Consider the following 22,306-nt stretch of genomic DNA (forward strand, 5'->3'; position numbering starts at 1 on the left):
TCATGACCCGAGCTGAAGTCGGACGCTTCACCAGCTGAGCCACCCAGGTGCCCCTGCATTCGTCCATTTAGATTGCATCTATTATTTCTATTCTCATAAGGAATGTTATTGGAGCTCAACTTCTGGGCACGTTCTTCTCGTTTCCCTAGAACAGATTCTAGAAGTAGATTTGCTGGATCAAAGGATACATACGTTTCTGAGGCTTTGGAAATATGTTGGATATACAATCAAACCTTGGATTGTGAGTAACTTGTTCTGCGAGTGTTCCATAAGAACGAGCAAACATTTCTAATACATTTTAGCTTGATAAACGAGTGATGTCTTGCAATACAAGTAGTATGTGACACTAAATGTCACATGAGCACAACTGAGCCAATGGTTCTCTCTTTCTCTCTCTCTCCCTCTCCCAGCGGGATGGTGGGTGATCGTTTCCCATATTCGGATGCTGAGTCTTAGGCTGGGGTGTTTGGCAGAAATCAGTGATTTTTCAGAACGTTGAAGGGGGTGCCCACGACTGGCATTAGTGTATTTTTTGTCACTTCAAAGCACCTACAGACAGTCCTTTGCTCTTCCATACAAGTGTAAGCTTAGGAATGCTTTGCTTCATTCTAGGCCAGGCTGCCTGCAGATATAGACCCTTCCCTCTGCTACCTTATTGCCAGTTACATTAAATACAGTACATGACAAGAGTTTATTAATACTGCCCTGTAGTCAACATCCGTGTGAGCGTGTACAATGGCCCCCATGCAGAAATAGGTTGAAAAGAAAGCCAGTAAGAAGGAGACGATCACAGTGGAAGTTAAGAAGGAAATAAGTCATCGAGAAATACGAGCGAGGTTATGTGAGTGGCCGAAACTGCAAGATTTTATAAGAAGTCTACATGTGCATCTCGTCTGCAGAGGAGGAGGAGAGAAAGGCAGAGGAATCCCTCACTTAAAATGAGCTTAGGGAGATGTGTAAAATGTGGGAAACAGTGAAGAATTTTGTAGAAAAGCGCCACCCGAATAAGGCTGTAGCAGCCCGAGCGATGAATCGGTTTAACAACAATACAACGTCACATTTCTGCGAAATCCTCAAAAGGAGGCAAAAGCAAGAATCATTGGATAGGTTCCTTGTTAAAGTTGCAGGAAAAGAGAAAGATTTCACTGAGCCAATAGACAGCAGTGATTCCGTTAGAGTGAAAGTCGTCCTACACGATAACCCTCCTCTCTCGTCTCCCTCACACCAGCCACCAAGGTTTTCAAAGGTAAGTGCAGGTTAATGTCTTTATTTTTCTTTATATTTTGTATTTTCTTTATTATTTTGTATTCTATTGCACTATTGTAATCATTTTTATATGAATATTTTTGGGTTGTGGAACGAATCATCTGAGTTTCCATGATGGGGAAATTCACTTTGATATACAAGTGCTTTGGATTACAAGCATGTTTCTGGAACGAATTATGCTTGCAAACCAAGGTTTTACTGTACAGGCAAACATCGTTTCATTGCACTGCGCTTTGCTGATCTTCACAGATGTGTGTTTTATAAATCAGAGGTTAGTGGCAACCCCCTGTGTCGAGCAACATGTGTCAGTGTCACTGTCCCGACAGCATTTGCTCACTTTGTATCTCTGGGTCACATTTTCATAATTCTCGCAACATTTCAAACTTTTTCATGACTATCATATTTGTTTTGGTGATCTGTGAGCAGCGATTATGATGCACTGAAAGCTCAGGTGATGGCTGGCGTTTTTTAGCAGTGAAGTATTTTTTTTAATGTTTATTTTTTTGAGGGAGAGAAACAGAGTGCGAGTGCGAGGAGGAGAGGGGCAGAGAGAGAGGGAGACACAGAATCGGAAGCAGGCTCCGGGCTCCGAGCTGTCAGCACAGAGCCCCACATGTGAGGCTTGAACCCATGATCAGGTCAGATCATGTCCTGAGCCAAAGTCAGACACTTCACCGACTGAGCCATCCAGGCACCCCGATCAGTGAAGTATTTTTTAATGTTTATTTATTTTTGAGAGGGCGGGGAGGGGCAGAGAAAGAGGGAGACACAGAATCTGAAGGAGGCTCCAGGCTGTCAGCACAGAGCCCAATGTGCTCTGACGCTTAACTGAGCCACCCAGGTGCCCCTCAGTGAAGTATTTTTTAATTAAGGTATGTACATTGTTTTTTAAGACACGATGCTGTTAAATACTTAATAGGCTGCAGTATAATGTAAACATAACTTCTGTGCATGCTGGGAAACCAAAAAAATTAATTAGACTTAATTTATTGCAATATTCACTTTATTGTAGTGAATACAACTGAACCCACAATACCTCTGAGGTATTCCTGTATATATATCCAGCTGGGTCCCAAAAGCCTCTACCAATTTTTTCCCAAATAGCTTTGTGCAAGAGTGTTGGTTTCCCCACGTCCTCCCTAACACTGTGTATTATTAGTTTTGTTTCATTTCGGGCAACTGGTTTTTCTGGACAACTTTTTGACTCCCTCTCTGCCAACAACCCACCCAGTTTTAGAGATTTAAAAATAACCAAAAGTGTCAAGAGAACCAACTAGCCTGGTCAGGATGGGGGCAAAGAGAAGACCAGAAATACATTCTCCTACAAGCAGCCTTGCAAGTAAGTACAGCCATCTATAGCAGCCCGGGAAATTTCTATCAGCCAGATCTTCTCTCAGAAGTTTCCCAGAGATGATAGTGAATCAAAGGAATCTTTAAAAACTGTTGTAATAAAACTATTACGCAAAGATGAAAAGTTGTATGTATTTGCTCATTATGCTAATACAACATACTGTATTACACTAACATACTAATGCAATGTGCTAACGTGTATGACGTTAATTGCTATGTATAGTTTTATAATAATTGTTGCGAGTAATTTTATAATATAATTAACTACCTTGCAGCCATCCATGGACACTTCTGGCCTGAACTGACCACCTGCTTCAAAGATCTGCCCGTTCCACGCCCGGAAGCGCACAGCCCGCTTGGCTGGGGTCTGCCCCGTGCCCTCCTGCCACACGGTCATGTTAAGGCAGTGGATGGTGATGTGCTGTGTCACTTCCGAGCTTAGCAGGTGCAGAAAATTCATCTGGACCCGGCTGACAGCAAACTCGACCTGTGGCAGAAACACGGCAGTGAGGTAGGGTCAGGCCGGCTGCCCGAGGCTCTCAAATATCCTCACCTCTCTCTGGAAGGCGCAGAGAGAAGCTCTTTCCTGGTGAGCCTTTCCCGGCTTCGCCCCCAGAGGCGTGCCCACTGGAGACAGGGACATAGAGGTCTAGTGTGAGCCAGTCCACAGCCAAGGAGTAACAAGGACGGGAAAGAACCGAGGCCACAGCTATGAGGGTTCCGGAGTCACCTGATCCCTCCCCCACGGCATGGGTGTGGGAGGGGGTTTGTCTTTGGAGCTGAGCTGGGATCCTGAGGCCCAGAGAGGAAGAGGAAGTAGATCAAGAGGCTCTTGGAACAGGGGGAATATGAGAAGTGCCCTCCCCACCCTTTCTAAGTCCCAAGACCCCAGAAATGGCAGTCCCAACAACCGACAAGGACAGGCTTTATGGCTTCGGTGGATGCAGCTTAAGCCCTGACCATTGGTTTTGTCTTTTTGTAACGCAAGTGCTGAGGAGCCCTAAGCCCCCACCCTGGACCCCAATAAAAGCAGAACCCCAGGCCCCTGCACACACGCCTCTCTCCACCAGTGACCTGGCTGTGCGCCCCCGATGTGCTGTGGGATTTTCAGGTCCGGTAAGTAACAAACCTGTACTTTTTCAAAGTTTCTTAGTAGCGAAGGGCACCTTGCAATCATAAGAACCACAAGGGCTGGCCCAGCCGCAACGCTGGTTCTTTATAGGCTGAGACCGGCACAAAACGGTGGCCACTGTTCTTGGTGGGATGGCCAGTACAGGGGCCATCTCTGGCCTCACCCCTCTGCTGGGCAGGTTTGAGGTGGGGGTTCCCAAACCCCAGACTCAGAGTCAGAGGGGAAAGAGCCTGGCTGGGGTGGGGGTGGGCACTGATGAGGCTACTGTGTTTCCTGCGTCTGGCACATGGTGGCCACCCGACAAGACTCGCTGACCAGCTGGCCACGTGCAGATTCTTAAACTCGGGGTCAGAGTCGGTCAGCACGGGGCAGCTCCTGGAGCTTCCTCGGGAGGCCTGATGGGATGGGATGCAGGGGTTCTCTGCCCCCATCCCTCCCCTGCAGGCCAATGGGCTCCTCCCACTGTAGCATGAGTCCTCCCATATGGAGGACTTGCTGACCCCGCAGACCCACAATCCACCGCAGGGAACCCCGGGCAGGGGGGGTGGTGATGCCTCAGTGCCACCACCTGTCCTGGTTTCTTGTTGAGCTGCCCTGAGCCACCTCAGATCCTCAGCCCAGAGTCGGACACGTGGGAAGCAGGCACTAGGCATCCGTGAAACGTGTGCACACACAGCTCAGGCAGCGCGTCCTGGTGAGCATCACACGGACTTATTTTGTACTGATGGTTCGCGGCTCTCCAAGCCAGGCCAGCTGGGCCCACTATTGCTGTTTTTGGTATTAGGCAGAAAGTTCTACTTGAAGGAAACACCACTAACATCATCATACAACTCGAAAGGGTTTGGCAACCACAGATTTAGAAGGATTCATCCCCAGTTTACAGAAGAGGAATCAGGCTCACAAACAGCCAGGCAGCAAGACAGCCGAGGCTCAGACCATAACTTGGGTGGGCTGGAGCCCTGGGCAGGGTAGGGGCAGAGAGGACCGGTCAGTGTCGGGGGGTGGGGGGAGCAGACCTTGGAGGCCGTGATGGGCTTGAGACACGTTTGTCCACCATGTGTGAAGTTGCAGGAAACTTCGATGGTGTCGGACGAGCAGCCAAGGTTTGGATCCACCCAGTAGGTACCTGCAGGCAGCATGGACGGGGGATGGTATGTGTATGTGGGGAGGAGCCCGGGGCTTGGTTCTGCAGGTGGACCGCACCCCTGGTGACCCGCGGAGCCCCAGCGGGGCACGACGTCGGGGAAGGGAGCAGAAAAGGATCCCATGAGCCCTTGAGATGGGAACAAGGCCTCTGGGCAGAGCTCACAGCTGGCAGGGGCCCTGGAGGGGCCACAAGGCTGAGCCCTTGCCTCTGGTGCTCCTGTGAAGCGTCCACTTTACAGAGGGGACAGCTGAGGTTGAGAGAGGCGGAATCACTCGCCCAAGGGATTTAGGGATCATCTGGGTGAAGGGGCTCTTCCCCCAAGGCTTGCAGGGGGGAGGGGCGGGAATCAGGCCTCCACCCCACCGGCTAGACACCTCTGCCGGCCCCCGGTTTCCCCACAGGCCTTCCAAGGGAGCCGAAGGCCCCACAGCTGAAAGAGCAGGACAACCGGCCACTAATCTACCTTGTTGTCAGTGGAGAGAAGCAGTGTGGACGGGAAGCGGGGGGGATCCTGGCTCTCGGAGAATCCATGACAGCCACCCCCCTCCCCAGTCCCCTGCCCTGTCCTCGCCCTTGGAGGCTTGTCCCGACAAGGCTCTTATCTCCTTGCACTGCAACGGTTGTCCCCAGCATGCAGAACTGTGGGCTCTGAAAGGGTGCGAGCATTCCCCCACACCCGGGAAGCACAAGGCCTGCCTTGTGGGGCCCAGTGACTGTTTGTTGAGCGGATAAACGACCACCCCAGGTGCCTGTCTCCCCGAGGACAGAATCTTGGTCCCAGTGAGCCAAGACTCCAATGCCCCATCTCCCCCAGCCCCTCCTGGAACTCCCCTGCCCGGCCCGCTCCACCCCGAGGGGCGGAAGCCTTGTCTTCAGTCCCCACAGGCCCTCGTACCGTCCACCATCTTCTGCTCACAGTCCATGAGGTCTCGGCAGACCCGGGCAGGGTTCTCTTTGGTGCCCAGGGGCGTCTTAATGCTCTGGATGAGGTTGCTGAGGTAGTGTAAGGTTTTAAAGATCTCCCCTCCCTGGTCCAGCACCAGCCGGTCTGGATGGCTGTAACCCTGTCACGAGGAGAGAAGGTGGTCACCGGCTCCTTGAGGTCCCGGCCCGGCCCAAGGCCTAAGCCTCTGCAGCCGCGAGTTCTTGTACTTGGGAGATGATGCGGCTCCCCCCACTTAACAGGTAGGGAAACTGGGGGCCAGGGATGGCATGGGGGCTGCCCCAGAGTCTGGAAGCGTAAGGGAGTGGAGGGCCAGCATCGACTCCCCCAGCCACCAGCTTCAGCTCAGGGAACAAATAAGCTGTGGGATGCTCGGTGCAGGCCACATGGAGGCTGTTGACCACACACGAGCCATTCCTTCTGTCTCCCCCAGGAGGGGATCTCTTGCAGGCAGGGGGCCCAGAGGTACCTCCGCTTTCAGTGCGCCATTTGTGTCCATCCACGTCTGGAAAGCTGCTCCAAGGTCATCTTGCTGCTGTGCAAAGAGGAGACGGGGTGTGCATCCTGTCCCCGCTCCTGGCCCCAAGACCTCCCCAGACTCACCAAGAGGGAGACCCAGGGTCTGAGCACGAGCTCTCCCAGCCACCTTCCCGGGTGGTATCACGGCCAAGTCGCCTGCCTTCTGTGGAACTCTCTGTCTTTCCTCCACTTGCAAACGGAGTCAGAGCTGACCCTTCCACTCCCTTTCTCCAGGCCTTCCCTAGCTCTCCATCACCCTCAGGATTAAGTACAAACTCCTGCACGTGGTTACAAGACCTGGGCTGAGTGTTGTGGTCTCTGGCCCAGCCTCTCTTCTCTTGGTCACACAAACTCTGTGCACCAGACGCACTCTTGTGTTCCCAAATCGCTAAGCACCATGCTCTATCTAGCCACGGGGCTTTTGCGCATGCTGTTCCCATCACCTGGATCATTCTTCTTACCCTCCAATGCTCCATCTGGCTATCTCCTAATCCAGTGGTTCTCAACTAGGGGCAGTGTTGCCCCCTGGGGGACATTTGGCTATATCTAGAGACATTCTTGGCTGTCACAACTGGAGGAGGGGTTGCTTCTGGCATCTAGTGGGTAGAGGCCAGGCACGCTGCTAAACACCCTAAAATCACTCGTAGCAAAGAATCATTTGTTGGTAAAGGCTGCAGTTGAGTAGCCCTGCCCTAGACTCATCCTACATGTCAGCTTCCTTGGGAAATCCTTCATCGGGCTCCCGCCCCCAGGCAGGGTGCGGTTCCTTTCTCTGTGTGTCGGCAGTGCCTGTGTTTCTCCTCTGGCTTGCACTGTAGCTGCCAACCACACACCTGTGCCTCCAACCCTAGCATTGGACTTTCCAGAAGCACAGCAGCGGTCTTGCCGTGAGAACAGTGACAGGGAGAGCAGGACCGAGAGCAAAGCCCGAGAGGTCCAGAGCCCGGACTCTACAAGTATTTCTCAAGTTCACATCTCAGCCTTGCTGCTTGCTAACTGCATGATCTGGGCAGGTTGCTTACCATCTCTCTACATCAGGACCCTGAGAATGGGCATGATTATAAAACTCTCAGAACCTTGAGAGGAAATCAGTGAGCTAATCCATGAAAAGCACATCTAACGGTGTCTGCCTATCACAAACACTCAATATATCAGCTCTTATGCAAAAAAAAATTCAAATTGCTTGAATTTTCCATTTTTAGAGGGAAAGGGTTCCCCCCTCCCCACCCCCACCCCCACCCCCCCAGATCTCTTCACTTTCCCCTAGCTGTCTGGCTTCCTTAGAGAAGAGAAGGGCTGGGGTCGGTGCAGAGCGAGAGGTCAGAGCCATCAGTTTATTTTGGTGGATGACGCTGGGGGGACGGACAGTGAGATGCTGAGAGATGAGAAGAGCAGAGCTCCGAGGGGCCTAGGGGCACGAGGGCTCCTGTTCCGTTCAGCCCTCCCCCTCAGCCATTCCTGGGGACGCCGTCAGGGCCTGACTGTCACAGTCAGCCAGCACAGTGGTAACACGGGGAGGGACTCCTCGGAGGCCTTGGATCAACACCAATGGCCAATGATTTCATCAATCACGCTTATGTAACGAAGCCTCCCTAAAACCCCAAAGGGATGGCACACAGAGACCTTGACTTCTGGGGAGAGTGGCTACCCGGAGAGGGCATGCGAGTCTGAGCCTCTGTCTCATGCCTTGCCCTGTGCCTGTCTTCTATCTGGCTATTCCCGAGAGATTTCCTTTTATAATAAACCGGTCATCTAGTAAGTGAAACGTTTCTCTGCTCTGTGAGCTGCTGTAGCAAATTAACTGACCCCAATGAGGGGCATGGGGACCTCCGCTTTATAGCCAGTTGGTAGAAGTGCAGGTGACAACCAGGCATCTGAGGTGGGCAGGATGGTGGTTGGGTCCCGTAGGACCGAGAACCAGTTTGGTCTAATGCTTTCTCCCGAGACACAGTGTCAGAATGGAGTTGAACTGTAGGGTACTCGGCTGGTGTCCCAGAATTGCTCTTGGGTATGGGAAACGGCCACCCTGGGTCAAGCTTGAATTGATATCAGAACCTGTTTAGATTCTCGGCAGTCAGCTGATCTGTACTGAGCACACTAACAGGATCAGGACCAGGGGCCCGGCCGCTGGAGTGTCCCCCTGGGTTCCCAGTCAGGGGCACATCCTGGCTAAAACATCAACTCCCCACCCTCTGGCCTCTTTCTGCTGCTTTAGGGTCCAGGGTCCAGTGTGGGGGGTCAAAACCACGTGGGCATCCCCGGGCCTAGCTTAGGGTTCTAGCCATTGTGACCAGAACGAGGTCAGCTGCCAACCATCCCCCCACCCTCCCAGGCCTTACCCCAAGGAGGCCAAAGAGAACATTTTCCAACTTACAAAGTGGATAGGGCTCCCTGGAGGACCCTGAAAAGGAAGAGCCTCAGTCAGTATTTGGTGGGGTCTGGGTGCTGGAGTCCGCAGGGGCTGTCAGGAGCCTGGAGGGGCCACCCGGGCACAGGGGACACGCAGAGCTGGTCTCTGCTCTTCTGGAGGCAGAGTTTGTGCTCCACAGTCTCCTGGAAGTCTGTGGAAGCTTGTGAGCCCTGCAGGGTCAGGGCCAAGACAAGCACCTGCCAGCAAAGCCTTGGGCCTCATTCAAAGGAGCTCTGCCACCTGCCCTGGAGTTCAAGGGCACCGAGCATGATACCTACCGGTGGGCCAGGCCGGCCTCTGGGACCAGGAGGACCCTGGAGGGAAAGAAGAACAGTGAGGACTGGGTCAAAGGCCCTCCATCTTCCCCACCCCAGGCCTCCTCAAGTGGACCTGAGACCCAGGACAGTCGTACCTCCAGCACAGACGGGTACGGATGGGATGACTGAGGTCCAAAGGGAAAGAAGGTGCCTGAGGACTTCAGTGGTCATCACCACCCCCCACACCCCATCCCCATCCCACCAGCCCTCATACCCCAGCCCACTCACCCTCGGACCTTGCAGTCCCTGGAGGAGGACAGAAGCAGAGAGAGACAGTTAGGGGATAGGGCTGAGCTGTACCCCTGCCCTTGACCCCACCCCACCCCTACCCACTGGAGTGCTGCCCCCTGCAGCCATCGACTCACCAAGTCCCCTCGGCTGCCTTTGTCGCCCTTTGGACCCTGCAATAAATCATGGCCCAGTAAGAGAGGACTCAGAGGGGAAGTTGTATTTCCAAGATGGGGAAACTGAGGCTCAGACTGGCCCTGGGTCACAGAGACAAGCTTGCCTCAGCAGTCTTTCTGGTCAGCCCCCTACACGTACCGGGCGTCCTGAAGGTCCCAGGATTCCGAGGGGGCCAATGATGCCTTCCTTTCCCTAAAGGAGAGAGAAAGGCTTGTGTATTCTCCTCCTAGGGCCTGGGGAACTGAGTCACAGGGACAGGAGAGTGGACGGCAGCCTGAGTGTCCCATTGGGATGGAAGGGAGACTTCCTCAAACAGGGGCCAGACCACGCACCTCCGGGGCCCCTCCTGTGTGCCTTGGGGTGGGCTACGAAGAGTGGGGGGAGGGGAGCAGGTAAAAGGGGGAGGTGGCAGCCCAGCTGGGCAGGAAGGGCACAGGCAAGGGGATAGAAGCCTGCGGGCAGAGGGGGCTCGAGTCTGAAGGAGCAGGAGGAATAAGGCCTGTATCCGCCCAGCGGATGGCTGGCCAGCCTTTGGCCTGGGCGACTGTCGCCACTAGGACAGACAAGGAGAGGACTCACCATCAAGCCGGGGGACCCCCGAGGGCCCTGGATGCCTTTCAAGCCGATGTCTCCAGGAGGGCCCTGTGGGAGGCAGAAGAAGGGCTGTCTGTGTCTGGGTGGCTTGACAATTACTAAGCAGGTAGCAGTATGCTGGCTCTGTGCTTATATAGTGTAAGCCTCTGTTCTTAACCATTTCAACGACCCTCTATGGTTATCACACCCATTTTATAGATGGCAAAACTGAGAATTGGAGATCCAAAGTAACTTGCCTAAGGCACAGAGCAGATAAACTGGGGAGCTGGGCTTAGAACCCAGGTCTGCTGGAATGTGAGTTCTGGGGAACGAGGGTATCCGTGCTCGATTCTCACTCTTTTCCGGCCCACCACTGTACGTGCTTATGAAAAACTTGTTACAAAAGTAAATGGATAAATGGACAGACTAGGTAGATGGATGGGACCCCAACAGGAACGATATGGAGTAGGAATCTGTACCTTGGGTCCAAAGAGGCCGGCCATTCCTGGGAAGCCCATCTCGCCAGAGTCGCCCTGTGCGGGAAGCAGAATGAGATGGGGTGAGTGGGGCCAGGACAAGGATGCCCAGCCAACCACCCAGGACCTCTGGGCCTGCCTTCTCCCAGGGACATCAGCGGCTCCACCTTGGTGAGGGTGAAGAGCTCACACACTGGACACTGTATGCCCTCTGTCGGGTGAGAATGCGCTAGAACGCTTAGGTTATCCCGTCCCAGGTCTTCAAGGAAGAAGATGATAGGACCCACAGGCTCTTCCCCATCCATCCCAAAGGCTCTCCCAAGGACTGCGTCCCTCAGAATAACCATTAGCTGTGGGCCTGCAATGTGCCAGGTGCTTTGCATTCCTGCATCGGCCCAGGGGGGGCACAGTGTGCCCTGTTCACAGATGAGAAAACCGAGGCTCAGAGAGAGCAGGAACTTGCTCATATTCACCCAGATGCCATTGTGGGGAGCGACGGGGTGTGAGCGATTCTGGAGCCCGGGATTATACCGTAGGTGCGTGCTTAACTTTTAAAGAAAGCGCCCAGCTGTATTCCAAAGTGGTTGCACCATTTTACATTCCTGTTAGCGGAGTAGGAGAGTTCCAGGTGCCCCACACCCTTGCCCACACTTGGTGTGCTCAGCCTTTGAAAATTGTTACCATTCCAACAGGTGCGCAATGGCACCTCACTGTGGTTTTAATGAGCATTTGCCTGAAGACTAGCGGTGCTGATCTTTTTATGTGCTTATCTGCCATCCGTCCGTCTTCTCTGAAGCGTCTAAGCCTTTTGCCTCATTTCTTTATTGGGCTACCCCTTTTCTTATTAATGAGCTTTGAGAGCTCTTTACATATCTTAGATACTAACCCTTTACTAGATATATGATTTGTACTTCCTCTTAGTCTGTGGCTTGTCTTTTTTATTCTCTTACCTTTGAAGAGCAAAAGCCTTCCATATTGATAAAGCCCACTTTATCAATTTTTTTTAATGGGTCATGATTTTGCTGCCATATCTAAGAAATCTTTGTATAACCCATGGTCTCAAAGATTTTCTTCTACCCTTTCTTCTAAAAGTTGTACAGTTTTAGGTGTATGATCGATGTGGAGTTAATTTCTGTACAGGGTATAAGGTATCCAATTGTCCCGGTACCATTTGCTGGAAAAGACTGCTCTGTATCCACTGAATCGTTTTTGCAACTTTGTCAACAACCAGTTATCCGGACACGTGTGTGACTACACGTGTGGATTCTCTATGCCGTTCCTTTGATCTGTTATTAGTATGTTTATGGCAATACCACACTTTCTTGATTACTGTAGCTTGGAATCAAATACTACAAGTCCTCCAACTCGCCCATTTCTTCAAGTTGCTTTGTTTCTTCCAGATCCTTCACATTTCCAAGCGAATGTTAGACTCAGTTTCTTATTTTCCACAAGGAAGCCTTGATGGGATTTCGATTGGGATTGCGTTGAATCCAGATACCAACTGGAGGAAAACTGACATCTTAACGATGTTGCGCCTTTGACCAGCGAACACAGTAAGTTCCTCCATTTAGTTAGGTCTTCCTCAATTTATTTCAGAAATGCTTTGCAGTTTTTCAGCCCACGTGTCTTGTACACCTCTTGTCACATGTGTCTCTAAGTATTTCCTATTTCTTCTGTTATTATAAACAGTATTGCTTTTCAGATTTCAAGTTCTGATCATGGCTAGTGCATAGAGGTTCAGTTCATTTTTTTTAACAGTTTATTTATTTTTGAGAGACAGAACCTGAGTGGGGGAGGGGCAGAAAGAAACAGAGACACTGAATCCGAAGCAAGCTCCAGGCTCTCAGCTGTCAGCACAGAGCCTGATGCAGGGCTTGAACTCATGGACCATGAGATCATGACCTGAGCCGAAGTCGGACGCTTAACCCACTGAGCCACCCAGGCGCCCCGAGATTTAGTTCATGTGCACATATTGAGCTGGCATCCAGCCATCTTGCTATACTCACTTGTCCTAGTAGCTTTCCTGTAGATTCCATGGGATTTTTTTTTTATTTTTAATTTTTTTTAATGTTTATTCACTTTTGAGAGAGAGAGAGAACAAGCACAAGCAGGGGAGGGGCAGAGAGAGAGAGAGAGTGGGACTCAGAACCCTAAGCAGGCTCCAAGCTCTGAGCTATCAGCACAGAGCCCAAGGCGGGGCTCGAACTCATAAACCATAAGATCATGACCTGAGCCGAAGTCAGATGCCTAACTGACTGCGCCACCCAGGTGCCCCTCCACCGGATTTTCTATATAGATAATCATTTTATCTACAAATAAAAAGATCACCTCTTCCTTTTTGACATGAATGCTTTTTATGTATTTTTTTATTCCTTATGGCATCGGCTAGAGCTGCCAGTACAATATTGAATAGAAGTAGTGAGAATAGGGGTGCCCGGGTGGCTCAGCTGGGTAAGCGTCTGACTCTTGATCTCAGCTCAGGTCATGATCTTACGATTTGTGAGTTCGAGCCCTGCATCGGGCTCTGCGCTGACAGTGTGGAGCCTGCTTGGGATTCTGTCTCCTTCTCTCTCTGCCCCTCCCCAGCACACACACGCCCATGTTCTCTCTCTCTCTCTCTCTCTCTCTCTCTCTCAAAATAAATAAATAAAATAAACTTCGAAGCAGTGAGAACAAATATCTTTGACTCTTTTCTGCTTCTTGGGGAAAAAAATCAGTCAATCATTCTTTTTTTTTAATTTTTTAATGTTTGTTTATTTTTGAGAGACAGAGACAGAGTGTGAGCAGGGAAGGAGCAGAGAGAGAGGGAGACACAGAATCCGAAGCAGGCTCCAGTCCCTGACCTGTCAGCACAGAGCCCGACGCGGGGCTCGAAACCACGAGCCACGAGATCATGACCTGGGCCGAGGTCGGACGCTCAACTGACTGACTGAGCCAGCCAGGCGCCCCTCATTTGGTGTTGATGTACTACCCTTTTTATATATTCTTAGACTGGTATTTCTAAAATTGTATTGAAAACTTTTGTATTCCTATTTATGAGATATATTGGTCTGTAATTTTCTTGCAATGTCTCTGTCCGGCTTTGACATCAGGGTAATGTCAGTTTCATAGACTATGTTGGGAATTAGGCCCCCCCCCCTCTTCAATTTTCTGGAAAAGTTTATGAAGAATCAGTAGTACTTCTTCCATAAACTTTTACTAGAATTCTTTACTGTAGTCATCTGAGCCCAGAGTTTTCCTTGTGAGATGCTTTTCAAATCACAGAATGAGCTTCTTAGATAGATACAAGGCTACTTCAGGTTCAGGTGGCGATCCACATCTCCTCATTCTGAAGGGACCACTGAGATCTCATTTCTTTTTTTAAAAAAAATTTTTTTTTAATGTTTATTTTTATTTTTGAGAGAGACAGAGACAGAATGTGAGTGGGTTAGGGGCAGAGAGAGAGGGAGGCACAGAATCCAAAGCAGACTCCAGGCTCTGAGCGGTCAGCACAGAGCCCGACGCGGGGCTCAAAATCACGAGCTGTGAGATCATGACCTGAGCCGAAGTCAGATGCTCAACCAACTGAGCCACCCAGGTGCCCCTCAGATCTCATTTCTGAGCCTCCTCCCTCCTGCCACCCTGCTCAGGGGAGGCAGACAAGTATCTGGTGCCCAGAGAGGCTGTTGCTCTGCCCTTGTCACAGAGCAGGAGGGAGGCTTCTGGGCCTGTGCGTGCATGTGTGAACGTGAGTATTTGTGTGCATGTGTGTGTGAGAACATCTGTATTCCCGGGGGCTCACTCACCGGCTGGCCTTTGGATCCAGGCTCCCCCTGGTTCCCAGGAAGCCCGGTTCCACCTGCTGTCCCTCGTTTGCCAGACGGGCCCAGCTGCCCAGGCAATCCACTTTCACCCTTAAAAAAAAAAAACAACCCAAAATATCAAAATGACCAAAGGGGGACATGGTTCTAGGGGAGGGGCAGGGAGATCCAAGAGAGTGATTCCACAGGGTCAGCCGACATCTCAGGATTCTTGGGCTCAGATACAGGCCTGGTGAGGGCTCAGAATTTCAGCCTCCTTGAGAGGACAGCCTCTTTTCCTTACTGTGGCATTCAAGCTCCAACTTCCCCTCCACTCCCCACCCTGCCTCTCCTCGACACTGTTTCCTCCCAGCAGACCACGAAGTTCCCAGCTCCGCACCCCTGCTCCAGCTGTTCCTCCCCTTCTAGCCTCATTTAAACCCTCCCTGGGCCAAGGCCACCTCTCCCTCTGCCTGCTGTTCCCGCAGAGGGTTCCAGCCTCTCCCCAACTAAACCTCGAGCTTGGGGAGGGCAGGAGGAGCCATGTCTGACTCATCCATCTCAGTCTCCCCTTCTGTGTCTAGTCCTGGGCTCAGACCGACTCAGGACTGCCTCCCCACCGCTCAGGGAAGCTTTCTAAAAAGAAGCCTGTTAGAAGGGGGTCCTGGCTGGGAGCACCACCTTGCCTTTGTTCCACAAAGGCCCACAAGAGGGCGCCCAAGGACAGTTTAGTAACCAGTTTGCCTGTTTTATTAAGGCCTGGAGGGTGCCTTCTATAATTATTAGCTACCTGGATACACTTTCCTGTAAGTCAGGTTCAAGCCTGGGGCAGGGACCCCTGAGAAATGTCAGCGACATGAACTCCATTTTCACATGGGCCATGGAACATGGGTGCCCATAATGACACTGCTTAGTGTCATTATGGTTAGTACCAACAAGGCTGAAAGGGTGCCAGGGGTGGGTAAGTGTATTAACAAGAGTCTGACCTTGAATCCTGGGGGCCCCTGTGCTCCAGGCAAGCCGGCCACACCTGGGTTTCCTCTCTTCCCTGCAGGGCCCATGGGGCCAGGGTCCCCATCATCTCCCTGCTCCCCCTGTAAAGAAAGATGGCAAAAGAGGATCTCTTGTGTTTCAGGAAATAGGCAGCCAAGGAGGCAGAATGACTCCAAAGTCCCGGTGAATTCTGGGTGGACCTGGAAGGGGGAGGTCAGACTCCACGGGGGAGGTCATCCCGCCTGTGTATGTGAGGACAGCTGGACCAGTGAAACACCAGGAGCTGCGCATTTGCAGGTAGGGAGGAGGAGGGACCTTAAAGGCAGAAGTTCCCTGCACTGGATGGGGCAGGACCTTCTACGTGCAAACATGGACAGTCAGAAGGCCACATTCCCAGGTCCCAAGGATTGAGGCCATTGCCCATGGAGGAAACTTCTGGATATGTTGGTTCTGCCCCATGCAAGTTTCCAAACCTGCTTCTCCTGGCCCATGGCCTATGGGAGAACCCCACCCCCCACCCCACCCAGCCCCCAACACACACAAGACACCATCTGTTAACCCCTGCTCACCTGCTGTCCTGCTTGACCATCCCGGCCAGGAAACCCATCTGGTCCAGCCATCCCCTCGGGGCCCTGTCTCCCCACCACGCCCCGAGGCCCTGGCAGCCCCTGCAGGCCCTGGAGGTATAAAAGAAGCTGGTGATGGGGTGCCTGGGTGGCTCAGTTGGTTGAATGTCTGACTTCACCTCAGGTCATGATCTCGTGGATTGTGGGTTCAGGCCCCGCATCGGGCTCTGTGCTGACAGCTCAGAGCCTGGGGCCTGCTTTGGATTCTGTGGCTCCCTCTCTCTCTTCGCCCCTCCCCTGCTCATGCGCTTTCTCTCTCTCTCTCTCTCTCTCTCTCAAAAATAAATAAACATTAAAAAAAAAAGCTGGGGAGGGCTTCTGGGGAGGTCTGGGAGGCAGGCGGGAGAGAACCGACCGTGCATGGGCCACTCACCTGAATCCCCCTTCGTCCAGGTGCCCCTGCCTTGCCTTGCTTTCCCTTTGGTCCCTGAAAAATCAAGGGGCACATGATGGAAGCTGCCTGGAAGAGGACAGACCCCTAGGAGTTCTGGGACAGGTGCTGAGAGGATTATGGGGCCCCTGTGTGGCCCGTCCCTCTACCTCTTGGGCAGCATCTGAATCTGCACACGGGCCCAAGAGCCCCGGCCTGGAAGCCCAGGGGCAGGCTGGCCTTGGAAACTGCCAGTGCTGTCACTGCCCCTGCTCTGGGCCCTGGGCCCCCTCTGATTCCCCTTGCTACAGAGGCTCTAGGTACGGCAATTTCCTAGTGGGAACCTGAGCCCGGGAGCTCCTTTGATCCTCAGAGTGTGGCTATATCCCTGTGGCCTGGGACAGTGGTGGGGGGTGGGGGGGCAGGGGAGGTTGAGGGCATTCAGACAGCACTGGCCCAACAACCTCAGTGCCTCAGTGGAGGCAGACGTAAGGGCTCTGGGTACAAGACAGGAAAGTCCCTCTCCTGGAGGCCCCGCCTACTGGGCTGGTAATCCCTCCACCCCCACCCCTCAGGCCCTTTGAAGCAAAGAGATCTTGACCTGAAGCACCCTGCAGGGCACCAACCAGCCCAGCCTCCCACGTGCTCTGTGCCTGGGCCAGTGTCTGCCCCTCCCAGCCTCCCTTGTGGACGTCAGCCCTCTCACCTCTTCCCCTTTCGATCCTTTGGGTCCTGGACGTCCCCGGGGTCCCGGATGCCCCTGCAAACCAAGGTGAGATGATGCAAAGCAGCCCCAAGATTCCCCCCTGGGGAGGGCAGTAGCCAGTGTCCGCCTGGAGGGGGAGGGGTGGGAGGGGCTTGGGGGTGCCCCAAGCATCAGGGCAGGAGAAACCAGAGGGGACTGCCCCAGGCTATCCCACAGGGAGGATCCCTCTGTGCTTTAAAGGGGCCATTACTTCCCCCACTGCTGTCCACCCACCTCCGGGGCGGGGGCCGGGTGGGGGACAGGAAGCACCACTCACTGGTAGGCCCTGCTGGCCTGGGTCTCCACGGAGGCCTTGCACACCCTCCTGCCCCTGGAAGCCAAGGAGAGACCAGTGAGGGGGCCCATCCTGGCAGGGCTGGGGGCCGGGGCAACTTCCGGCCTGGAGGAGCCCCCGAGCGCTTACTCTTCCTATAGCCATGTGTCATCGTCCCCTCTCTGGGCTCGCTAATCTGCAAAGCCGTGGAATAATGACCCTGCCCGTGAGAGGAGGAGCCTGGTGGGGGGCCGGGTGCTCCCCCAGTGGCTTGTCTCCTGCTTCTGTTGGGAGAGCTGTTCCCGGCCATGGATGGGGAGACTGAGGCCCGGCGAGGAAAGGGGTCTCTGTCTCCCATCTCATCCTCTCCCTCCGACGGTCCCCCTGTCAGCATGAATTCTGGCCTGAGCCCTCTTTCAGGGGGTCTGTGCTTCAAGCTGGGCACTGATGGTGGGAGGGAGGGCTTGTCTCTTGGTGAAGGCTGTTCTCCCGCCAGGCACCTGTGAGGGCTGAGGAATGTCCCTGCAGAACATGCTGGATGCCACCAGCGGGTAGGAGTTCTGATACTTACAGGGTATCCAGGGTCCCCTGGCTCCCCGCGGTCTCCTCGATCGCCTACGGGGCCCTGAATGACAAGGACAACAAAATATGGGCCACCAGGTGCAGGCGATGCAGACCTGGATCTGGGTCTCACTGGCCACCGGCTCTCAAGCTGGCAGCAGCCTCACCCCTGCCAACCTCCCCTCCCCCTCCCCACAGCAAGAAGCTAGGGCTCCACCTGGGTGGGGGTCCAGGGGACCGGAAGGGGGACTTACCCGATCTCCAGGTGGCCCAGGGGGCCCCTCGGCCTTGCCATCCTCGCCCTGCTCCCCCTGTGGACACAACGGGCTTTAAGACACACTTCCCGCTCCTGGTGAATTTGGGGAGTTCTAGATACTCGACACAGCGTGGAAAGGGCCTTCGTCAGAGATGAAGTCCAGCCTACTTAAGGTTACAGATGGGGAGACTGAGGCCAGAGAGGGAAAGGCAGACCTGGGCGTGCAACCAGGATCGTGGAACACAGCATAGTGCTCTTTACTGTCTGCCCCGCTGGGCACCCCGAGCAGGAGCCCTCAGGCTGTAAGACCCAGGTAGCTCGGAGCAGAGACCTGGGTCATGCCCAGCTTTGCACAGGACCAGCTGCTCAGACCCTCAACAGGTCCCTTCCCATCTCGGAGTTCTTCGTCTCAGCTGGGGAATGGGGGCGAGGTAGGGTGAAGGGACAATGGTGATACCGAGGAGTTCCAGGAAATGACACGAGAAGGCCCCGTGTGGTGCTCCTCAGGGAGTGACAATAGTTCCAACAGCTGGCAGCCAAGGGCACTGCCACCGGCCAGACACAGACACTGGCTGCATACTTCCAACAACCCTATGCAGCAGGTGATATACCATTCTTCCCACTTTACAGCTGAGGACACTGAAGCACAGAGAGGCGGTGTGGGCTGCTCCACTGTTCAGCCCCGAATAAGAATCCCTTTCTCCGGCCTTTGCAGGAATGAAGTGGCCAGAAAACCCCAGAGCAGGCCGGGGGCTGCCCCACGTTGCACTCGGCCGTGGGCCAATTTGGAGGTCTTGTCCATCAGACAGATTCCTATCTGCAGACAGCACAGGGAAGCCTTGCAGTGCTGCTCTGAGGACCCCGTGAGGGAAGCTCAGGACTGCCCACACAGTAGGGCCTCAGATGGCCGGGAAACTGGGTGTTGCTGACAATAACAGCAGGGGCGATGTGTGGCACGGATTCAGTCGGATTGGAGAGATTGGGTTTCGAGGCCGTGGGGCCCTGGCAGGCCGCCCTGGGCCCTGGTCCACCCTCAAGACAGGAGGCTGGATGCCATGTGCTGGCTACAGGGAAGGTGTAAGCAGAACAGCGAGCGGCAGAACCTCGGGGCTCAGAATGTTCCAGCCCCAGACAACCGGTGCCACTCCCGTGGGGGTGCGTGCTGGGCAGGAGGCTCCAGCCAGGGCACCCCGGGCCCTCTTGATGTTGGCCGGGACTGAAGGGGAAGCCTGGGAGGCAGGAGAAGGAGCTGCCCCTGCAGCTGGAGCCTGTCCCCGGCCCAAATCAGTCCTGAGGGCTGGCAGCTGCAGTCCTTTGGCCCAGGGCCTCTGTGGCTCCTGTGGGCAGAGACTGAAGGCGGGAGGGACTTGGCCCGAGGCTTAGAACCAGCTGTACCCAAGGGGGTGGCCCAGGGAGTGGGGATTCCCTCTCTTCCCTGACCTCTCTCTGTGGCTTTTTGTCCCTAGTCTCAGTCCCACCGTGGAGGGAAGCAGCCGGACTGGGGCGCAGGGTCTACCTAGCACATTCTGTGTGCCCGACACTTTGTGAAGTGCTTCATAGATTCCATTCAGCACTCCTACACTGCTGTGACTACAGGCCCATTTTATAGAGGGGGAGCCTGAGGCCCAGGGAAAGAAGGGTCCTAGTCAAAGCCACACAGAAATCAAGGAGTGGTCTGACCCCAAAGCCAACTGTCCCGATCTCCTCCGCTCCCCACCTGCCCCCCGCCCCGCCTTACATTGTGGCTCTAGATCGGGGATGCGTTTTTAGCACCAGGAAGCTGGTGAAGCCCCCGTCTCCTTGTTCCCAGAGTCTCATCCCTAATCCCTCCAGACACCACCTCTGTAGACACATGCCCCACAGGGAATTCAAGAGTTGAACGACATATCAGCTCATCTAAGTGCCTGCTTCCGAAAGCCAGGGATGCACAGCCTGGCGTCAGACAGTCTGCGTCCTAGTCCTGCCACCTTTCCACCGGTCCTGACCTAGTCCTTGAGCATCGTGAAGACTCAGTTTCTCCATCTGTCACGTGGGACACTGACACCTCCAGGTGGGGGTCGTGGCGGGGACCGTGGAGACATCCTGGGCAAGAGCTTTGCACACGGCCGTTGTGTTTTGGGGTCTCCCTTGTGAACCTGTTCCCACTCCTCCCAGCACCCTCCAGCTTGTGCGTGGCTCTTCACTCTAGTGCCTATTTTTACTCCTGAGCCCTTTAGGGCATCATTCTGCAGCCCCTAGCTCAGGGCCGAGAACACACCACATAATCATTTGAAATCCCTAAGTCCCTGTTAGATAGCCAAATGAATGAGAGAACTCATACAATACCTTATACATAAGAAAGTGCCTCTGGCTGCCATCTATGTGATGTCCTGCTTCGCCTCGCATTCCCGAGCTACCCACCCGCTTAACCGATGAGGCCGTCAAGGTTCAGGGAACCCTGGGGCCCCACCCAAGGCCCCGGCAGGCTCAGGGCGGATTGAGGGTTAGGATCCCATTCTCGGCAGCCACAGGAACTGGGTCTGGGGCTGAAGGTGGCTCAGAGGGAGCCTCTTGTTTCAGGGGCCGTCTCAACCCCTCCTGTGCCAGCCGTGGCAGACCGTGAGGGCCGAGGAGGGACACTTCCTGCGGCTTCCTGTGGCATGTTGGAGCCCACTGATTGCAGATCTCTTCTCCAAGCAGGAGGAAGGGGCCAGCTGGACAGCAAGCCAGGCCAGGGTGATTCACCAGGCAGCGGGATGTAGTTAGTGGGTAGCTGACTCGGCGAAAGAAAGGAGGGCTGGAGAGACAGGGGGGCAAGGAGACAGCGGCAGGCCGCCTGCTAAGAGGCATTCCAGCTGAGCCATCAGGGGAGGAGGGAGGCAAGAGCGGGGGACTCGGAGCTCAAAGGCCCGGGCCCGGGGCCATCTTGGTGCTGCCTTGGAATGTGACCTGGGACCAAGGCCTTGGCCCTCTGGCCCCATGTCCCCACCTGCACGGTGTGGCAGGGCAGAGCCATCAGCAAGCTTTCTTCTACCTATTCCTGTCTTCTACCGAGGCTGGAGCCAAGGAGTGGGAAACAGACATGCCCTCCCTCTGCCTCAGTGCCTCCTTCCTGGCTGTGAAAGGCTGGCTTTGCTCTCCGTCCTAAGCCCTCTGCTGGCTCTCACCGGGTGATCTCGTTCCTAAGCAAGGCTTCAATCTTCACGCTCGCACAGATGATGGGATTGCAGTTCTGGTTGGTACCTGACTGGTGTCCGTTTCCCCTGCTTGACCGGAAGCCCCGGGGAAGGCAGGAGCTGTGTCTGGTTTTGTTCTGGGGCTGGGCACAGACCTGATACCCGGTACATCTGGGCTGAATGCAGGTCTAACGGCTCCCGGCCAGCCGTGGTACGAGCAGGGCTGAGCCGACCGTGAACCTCCGCGTGACCCCAACCACAGTGTCCCAGGGACTTACTAGAGGGAGCACCTGCTTCCCAGGGCTGAGCACCCACCTTTTCGCCCTTTGGCCCAGGAGGTCCGAGGGGGCCCATGACGCCTTTGTGTCCCTGAAGGAAACAAGATGACAAGAGGTGAGAGCGCATGGGCGAGTGAGGACTTGAGAGGCACAGTGATGAAGGACAGGAACTCGGAAGTGAAGAATCTGGGCTGTAAGTTTGGGTCCCGGCTCTGCCCCACCTCGCTGTGTGATTCGGAGCAAGCCCTGTGCCTCTCTGGGGCCTGGCCTCCCAGAGAAGCCATGTCGGCCCCCGGCACACCTCTAAGAGGGGTGCCAGCGCAGATGCAGATCTGGGTTAAGACCCTTCCCTTCCGCAGACAGCAGGTGTGACGCCCAGACAGGGAGCAAACGTGGCACCCGCCATGGGAAGGAAGGACTCAGTGAAGGCACTCGGAGGGGGACGGTGCTTCTGGCTGCCCACCCCTGCCCAGCCCACCAGCGGCCTCTGACCCCCACGCTGCTCTGTGGGCACAGGGACCTTCAGTGGCCCGAGGGCCACCCGCAGCAGGGAGGTGGTAGGGGCTGAGGCCGAGGCACTCCTGGGTCCCTGCCTGCAGGACAGAATTCCAGAAGGGGGTAGGTGAGATTTTCTTACATCATAACCAGCCAGTCCCGGTTCTCCTTGGGCCCCCATCCGTCCCGGAGCACCCTACGAGAGGTTACAGTTAAACCAATCATATTAAAGACAA

At 54.4% G+C, this 22,306-nt stretch overlaps 1 protein-coding gene and 1 long non-coding RNA gene across 14 annotated transcripts in view; one reads left to right on the top strand and one right to left on the bottom strand.

Annotated features, from left to right (window-relative positions):
• The window catches only part of COL27A1 (collagen type XXVII alpha 1 chain), a 140,401-nt gene that overhangs the window by 2,315 nt on the left and 115,780 nt on the right, over positions 1-22,306 (bottom strand). For 5 of the 6 annotated variants that reach the window (XM_047829185.1, XM_047829186.1, XM_047829187.1 and 2 more), the window contains 21 exons: positions 22,213-22,266; positions 21,613-21,666; positions 18,141-18,197; positions 17,897-17,950; positions 17,329-17,382; positions 17,013-17,066; positions 16,310-16,363; positions 15,880-15,987; positions 15,304-15,411; positions 14,324-14,431; positions 10,542-10,595; positions 10,069-10,131; positions 9,628-9,681; positions 9,450-9,485; positions 9,313-9,330; positions 9,046-9,081; positions 8,732-8,758; positions 6,308-6,373; positions 5,791-5,959; positions 4,765-4,874; positions 2,885-3,103 (listed from right to left, as the gene is read on the bottom strand). In XM_047829185.1, coding sequence (XP_047685141.1) covers positions 2,885-3,103; positions 4,765-4,874; positions 5,791-5,959; positions 6,308-6,373; positions 8,732-8,758; positions 9,046-9,081; positions 9,313-9,330; positions 9,450-9,485; positions 9,628-9,681; positions 10,069-10,131; positions 10,542-10,595; positions 14,324-14,431; positions 15,304-15,411; positions 15,880-15,987; positions 16,310-16,363; positions 17,013-17,066; positions 17,329-17,382; positions 17,897-17,950; positions 18,141-18,197; positions 21,613-21,666; positions 22,213-22,266 — 1,557 coding nt within the window. The remainder of the gene's footprint in view (positions 1-2,884; positions 3,104-4,764; positions 4,875-5,790; positions 5,960-6,307; positions 6,374-8,731; positions 8,759-9,045; positions 9,082-9,312; positions 9,331-9,449; positions 9,486-9,627; positions 9,682-10,068; positions 10,132-10,541; positions 10,596-14,323; positions 14,432-15,303; positions 15,412-15,879; positions 15,988-16,309; positions 16,364-17,012; positions 17,067-17,328; positions 17,383-17,896; positions 17,951-18,140; positions 18,198-21,612; positions 21,667-22,212; positions 22,267-22,306) is intronic. The other variant, XM_047829183.1, reaches the window with a different exon arrangement.
• LOC125149965 (uncharacterized) lies at positions 150-15,973 on the top strand. Of its 8 annotated transcripts, none has more exons than XR_007146120.1 (6): positions 1,224-1,246; positions 2,498-2,605; positions 2,892-3,127; positions 3,605-3,732; positions 5,933-6,080; positions 6,272-8,122. It is a non-coding gene; the product is annotated as an uncharacterized LOC125149965 (long non-coding RNA). The 8 variants fall into 8 exon arrangements; XR_007146119.1 differs by lacking the exon at positions 1,224-1,246 and adding an exon at positions 1,363-1,537; XR_007146124.1 differs by lacking the exons at positions 1,224-1,246; positions 2,498-2,605 and adding an exon at positions 150-241.

This window comes from Prionailurus viverrinus, chromosome D4 (assembly GCF_022837055.1).
Source record: "Prionailurus viverrinus isolate Anna chromosome D4, UM_Priviv_1.0, whole genome shotgun sequence".
NCBI classification, from domain to species: domain Eukaryota; kingdom Metazoa; phylum Chordata; class Mammalia; order Carnivora; family Felidae; genus Prionailurus; species Prionailurus viverrinus.